Source organism: Panthera uncia, chromosome B4 (genome assembly GCF_023721935.1).
Source record: "Panthera uncia isolate 11264 chromosome B4, Puncia_PCG_1.0, whole genome shotgun sequence".
In the NCBI taxonomy this organism is placed as follows: Eukaryota; Metazoa; Chordata; class Mammalia; order Carnivora; family Felidae; genus Panthera; species Panthera uncia.
The window spans coordinates 73,643,557-73,649,664 of NC_064809.1; the positions used below are offsets into that span (position 1 = coordinate 73,643,557).

The window sequence follows — 6,108 nt, forward strand, 5'->3', positions numbered from 1 at the left end:
GAGGGAAATTATTCCAATGCCCAAATTCCTATGAGATCAGATGTGTGGGAGCCAGAACTTGGTGTTTGGTTTGGGAGGGGCCAAGGTACAGGAAAGACTACTGAGGGTGTCCTTGACCTCAGGAACGGCAGGTGTCCGAGTAACAAGTCTGGGAAGACACACAATGGTCTTCATGATGCTGAAGGGCCTAGAGTAGTCATGCTCTCTGAAGACACTGCAGCTTCAGCTTGGCAGGGAAAAAACCAGAGGAAACCCTCTAGCCACAGAGGAAAGGCTGCCTCCTATACCTGGCTCTGCCACTTCTGACCCAACCCAGGGCCCAGAACATCTTCAGAGAGCTGGGAATTTTACAAAGAGTTTGATTTTATTGATATTTAAATATATTAAATATTTCACTGAAATACATGGTATACCACCCTCCCCCACCCCCACAGTGGTTACATTATAAAACCAAAGTCCATGGGCCTCCCATCCACTGACTCCCCCACCAACTGGTGAGAAAGGGGGCAATGGTAGCCCAGGAAAAGGGCATGGCTGGCACTGTGGTATGGGGAGTCAGGGTGTTGGACAGTCCCTCCCACTTGACAAGAAGCAAAGACAAATCACCCAAGACTGAGGTCTTCCCACTCTGGTCTCCTTACACCCCTATCCCCACCCCAGGGCTCCAAGCAGTCCCTTTCCCATCCAGGGATATGTCTGGGGAGAGAGAGTTGATCTTCTCTCTGGACCAACTAGTCTTTTCCCCTCCTCCTGCCATAGCTAATGAAGTGCCTGATGACCCACTTGACTGATGCATCAAGATCCCCCAAGGCAGGCAGTGCAAGCCAGAAACCAGGCCTCTGCAAGGAGCTCGAGTCAGAAAAGGCATGAGGAAGGGCAAGGGTGCCACCCACCCCTTTCATTCCCCAAACTTAGCAACTCTGGAACCCTCTTCTCTGTCTCTCTAATCATCTTTAACACAAAATGATCTTCAAGCAAAATTCAGGCTAATGCCTCTGCTTAAATAGGTACAGACAGACAGAGAAACCAAGGCACCAACTAAGTTAGGTGGCAAGGAGGTTGCAGGGAAAGGAGTAAAAGGAAGGCAGAGATAGGAAGGGAACCTAGAGTCCAACCTCCTGACCCTCCTTCCAGCCCTTGAAGGCTTCATGGAGACTGGGGAGCCAGGAACATGCTAGACTGAGACTGAAGGCTGGGGAAAGCCAAGTTTCAGGTTCCCTTGCCCCATCCCCTAGTACCAGTATCTGGGTCCTCAGAGGGATCCCATGCTACCCCAGTCCCAAAGTATACCACCATCTGGGGAACCCAGGAAAGTCCTGAGGCTCTGCCCGCCAAACCCAGACAGTTCAAGTGCATGAGCACTGAGGCTCAAGCAGGCGCTTGGGTCCCTGCCCCAGGCAGGGAGACAGTCATGCTGCACACACGGCCCCCAAATGGCACTTAGGGATTTGGCACAAAAAGGACTCCTCTCCCCAGGGCCACCTTCCTCTTGCTGCCACACCCCATGCTACTCCTGTACAACCTAGGCGTCTCTCTCCATCCCTTGAAATCAGAAACCCTGCCTTATTCCCCGAAGACAGAGGCCCACAGGAGAGAGGCAACCCAGGGTGGAGAGCTGAGGAGAACCATAAGGACACACACAGACCTGGAAACAGATACACACACAAAAAGGCTGACAGGCACACACATTACACAGACATACAGGCCCTCCCCAGTGCCAAGACTTGGGAGGACAGGTTTGAGATCAGGGTCACCCTCCTCCATGCCCTGACCCTTTTCTATTTGGCAACAGAAGGGGTAGAGATGCTCTGTGCCCCCTTGCCAGCAGACAGCAAGAGAGCATGGGGGCAGAGTGACCTGATCCTGACCCCAATGGGGCCCTCAGATCAAGAGTCTGGTACCACCCCACTCCCTGGCCAGCCTGCTCTCTTGGGCATCTACGGGTGAACTTCCAGCTCCTGACCTTTTGACATCCCCACATACGTGCTTGCTTTCTGGCTGGGTGTTTTCACAGTACCAAAGGAGGCTAGATGCCCCTTTTCCTGGAGCTGTGCAGGAACTAGGGCTAAATCTGAGCTGTCAGAAGTCCCTTTGTTCCCCTTTGGGGACAGATCATGGGACTGGGATTTGGCAAATGGAAACATTCCCCTGAAATATGGACAGAGCAGGGTCCCCAGAGCATCTCCCTTGTCTGCCCTGTGCCTAGGAGGAAGACCCGACTGGGGTGGGGTATCCAAGGCCAGTGCTGGGGATGCAGGCATAGCAGAGGCAAGCATGGAATAGGCACTCCTCATGCCTGCCCCAGTCTTTGTACAAAATATTCCCAGGAAAAAGAGGGAAAGGAAGGGCCCAGCCCTGAGTCTGTTACCCAGACAGACAGGGAAAGGGTAGGCATGGCAAGCTGCCATTTTAATCCCTGCTGCCTCTGCCGCTGCCCTGCCCCCTCCCCTGCTCCCAAAAGCTGGAAGAGAGGAGAGGGAACAGCCCTATCCCAATTAGAAAAGTAAAAGTCACTTGCATAATCCTCTTGGTATCCCCCTGTTCACCAGCCTGAGGGCAGACGAGCATGGTCCAAGCACAGCCTGCTGGGAGGTTCCCTTTTGTGGTCAGCAGGGTCTGGAGGCTCGGTGCCCCCTGCCACAGCTCCACCCAGCGAGCACAGAGTCCACTCAAATGCCCACCTTGGTCCTGTCAGCTGAATGTGTAGTTGGGTCCTGCTAACTGGGGGGGCCCCCATTGAGGAAGTAGGTGGTCATCTCCCCCTTGCCCTTCACCTTGACCACCCCTCGACACTCCAGCTGGTAGCCCTTGGCAGCTAGAACCTGGTACAAGTCCGTGGTCACCTGGGGGATGGGAGGGGAACCCACTTAGCCTGGGATCCTTCCTGCTGCATTTGCAGGGGTCCAGGGGTTTCTAGTCATGCTAGCCCCCCATCCCACACACCCCCAACCACAGAACACTGCCACCCTACCCCTGTCCTAGCTGACCTGCAGAAGCCCTCCGGACCCATACCCTTCCCAGCCTCTGCTCACATCCCCCTCACCTGGATTCGGTCAGGGACCCCCGTGCTGTCCATACGGCTAGAGACATTCACTGTGTTCCCCCAGATGTCATACTGTGGTTTCCGAGCCCCAATGACGCCTGCCACGACTGGGCCCATGTTCAGCCCTGCGATGGGGACAGCAGCAAGAAACAGACTAGTGGATGTTCCAGAGTCAGCCCAGGGAGTCATCCCCCCTCCTGGAACCTTTAGAAGGACCCAGAGAAGAAAAGTGGCAAAGGGACAAGTGTCCTGGTTGTAAAGAATGGAAGATCTGGGTATGTCAGCTGAGCAGCTCCCCTGAGTTAAAACAGCTATTGCTATAACAGTAGTTAATCAACTGAGTGCTTGCTCTGTGCCAACCACTCTGGTAAGCTTTATGCATTCCATTATTTCATCCCTTCAACAACCCTAAAAGGTAGGTATCATCCCATTTTATAGATAACCTTGTGAAACGTAGAGGAGTTGGGCAACTTGCTAAACAAGCCAGTAGATGGAACAACCGGAATTTAAACCAGTTATGAGTCCAGAACCCAGTCTGTTAACCATTACTCCCGCCCATCAGCTCCTAGGACATCTGAGAGGAAGTACCTCTTATTGGACTGGCCATAGGTGAGGGTACAGGTACTAGAGCTTAAATAAACCTGGTTCTGAATCCTAGTTCAGCCACCTACTAGTTGTTTGACCTTGGCCAAGTTATTTAATCTGAGAGTCAATCTCTATCTGTAAAAGGGGATAACAATGTGAGGATTACGATGTCTCAGTGCCTAGCACACAGTAGGCCCTCAATCAATGGTCTCTGTTCTTAATATGAGACGAGCTAGGAGGTGAGAGAAAAGGACATCCCAAAGGATTCCTGATGGGAAATCTGTGATGCCATCCCCAGCCTGATTCCTTGGCCTCACCCAGAAACAGCCCTGGGAAAAAGCTGCCAGGCAAGCGGGCCATCTCACCAATCTTCATCTGGAAATTGTTGAAGGAGTGCTCGTTAATGTGCTTCATCTGTTCCATGAGCCGCATGGCATAGTCAGCCAGGGCAGTGATATGGGAGCGGCCCGCTTGATCATAGGTGCTGGCATTCAGCCCTGAGGCAGCCATGTAGGTGCTACCAATCGTCTTGATCTTCTCCAGCTGCCGGAACCGCTCCTCGCTGATGATCTGGACAGCACAGGGAGACCTGGCTGTCAAGGCAGAGAGGCCAAACCCACCCTGCCCAATGCTCACTCATGCCATGCCTTGGCCTCATCCCCCCCTTCCCTGTTTCAACAGCTCCCATCCTTTTAGTGAGTGAGTCCCGTCTTCCAGTTAGTGCAGGACTGAGGGAGGAACTTGGAAAATAGGCCTCCTTTACAAGACAGCCATCAGAACCTCAGGCCAGGACTCAAGCATACAGCTTTAGGCCAACTTCCAAAGCTCGCTCACAGAATCCAGAACTATAGAAGGGATATTAGCCGTCAATTATTCTAACCCTCACTTTTTGGGAAACTGAGTGCCAGAGGGAAGTGACTTTCCTCCAGAACACTAATGACCCATTCCTGACCTGGATACTCAGGATACTTCCTCACATTTTCTTCCATTTTCTCTATTGAGGGGCCCATCTTGCTTACTTGGGCTCATGAGGTTCTGTCCAGTTTACTGCCTTCTTATTCAGTAACATCCACCCGGTACCTATCATGTCCTCTCCGCAGGTCGTCATGTCCTTTGCTCCCCAGCAGTGATGACCCTGCCCCACTGGGGCTGACCTCGCTGCCTCGGACACCAAGGGTCCTTGTCCTTGTTTCTGCCGTACCTACCCTTACTCCTACCCTAACATCTCTGGGTCCCATCAAACCTCCCTTCCTCCTCCCAATCCAGCCACGCCTCCTCCAATGCTGGCCCTCCTATCCAAAGTTCTCTCCACTGCCCTGGTCCGGCTAGTCTCCCTTAGGCGCTCTGCCAGCACCAACCAACCTGATAAGTACCTCATCAAAGTCAGCGATGATTTCGTTGAGCAGCCGCAGGCACTCGACGCCCTCATTGTTTGCCTCCAGCTCCACATAGAACTCAGAAAAGTTGGCAATGGAGGCAAACATGACGGCCACACACTCACACGACTGATAGTAGAGCTCATCGTTCCGGCGCTCCCGGGCCAGGAAGTGGGCAGCCACGTCCTTGGGCAGAATGTTATGGAGCAGCCTTCGGTTGTATGCCTGCAGCTCCTCCATCTCCTCCTTCTCCCCTGTTGCCTGTGGACACCACACCCATCACCCACTGCCCAACATTCACAAGAGATAGGTGCAGTGGCCAGTGCCTGGAGATGGGCATCAGAAGGAATCACGGGGAAGAAGAAAGGCATGGACAGATGAGGCCTGAAGAACAGGCAAAGGGGTGATAGGGGCAGGGACAGAATGAGGCAGGGATAGGGGATGGGCACACAGAAGGCTTGGGGCCAGGGTGGGCCTGAGCCTTGGCCAGCTAACAAGATGCATTTCTGGCTTGACCCAGATTCTGTCCCCAGGATCCTCCCCCTGCCCCAGAGGCCCACTCAGTCACCTGCAGTTTCCAGAGGAAGTCCAGACGAGCAGTTGATTCCACCTGCTGGGCATGCAGATACAGTGCCAGAGCAAACACCAGCAGAATCACGGGGGTCATGTATTTGAGTGCCACCCTCCCTGCAGCTGGGCTGAGGGTAAGCAGAGTCAAGCTCAGTGTCTGCAAGAGACATGTGGCAGTCCTGCCCTTCCCTGCCCCAGAGCCCTCACTTACCAGTCCAGCCCGTCGAAAGTCTCATTGGAAGAAGCCCTGGCAGGAAGATACAAGAGACAAAGTCATCAGTTCTTGGGTTGCTGGGTGGGGGCAGGGAAGGGGAGACAGAAACTGCATTTACTGAGCACATAGCACAAAATAAGGCACAGGGCCAGGGCTTGTGCTTATATTAACTCATTAAGAGCAGAGGTTATGAGAAGGTTCCACTCCTAGCTCCTCCACTTACCAGTTCTGTGACCTGGAACAAGATGTTTAACTCTAGGCCTGTTTCCTCATCAGTAAAAGAGGGACAAGATCTAAATAGTGCACACAAAAGGCCTAGC

The 6,108-nt window shown here is 53.2% G+C and overlaps 1 protein-coding gene across 4 annotated transcripts in view; it reads right to left on the reverse strand.

Moving 5' to 3' along the window:
* Positions 1–465: 465 nt before the first annotated feature.
* The window catches only part of ADCY6 (adenylate cyclase 6), a 16,911-nt gene continuing 11,268 nt past the window's right edge, over positions 466–6,108 (reverse strand). For all 4 annotated transcript variants that reach the window (XM_049625357.1, XM_049625354.1, XM_049625355.1 and 1 more), the window contains 6 exons: positions 5,786–5,821; positions 5,573–5,702; positions 5,002–5,265; positions 3,994–4,198; positions 3,044–3,168; positions 466–2,843 (listed from right to left, as the gene is read on the reverse strand). In XM_049625357.1, coding sequence (XP_049481314.1) covers positions 2,718–2,843; positions 3,044–3,168; positions 3,994–4,198; positions 5,002–5,265; positions 5,573–5,702; positions 5,786–5,821 — 886 coding nt within the window. In that variant the 3' untranslated portion in view covers positions 466–2,717. The remainder of the gene's footprint in view (positions 2,844–3,043; positions 3,169–3,993; positions 4,199–5,001; positions 5,266–5,572; positions 5,703–5,785; positions 5,822–6,108) is intronic.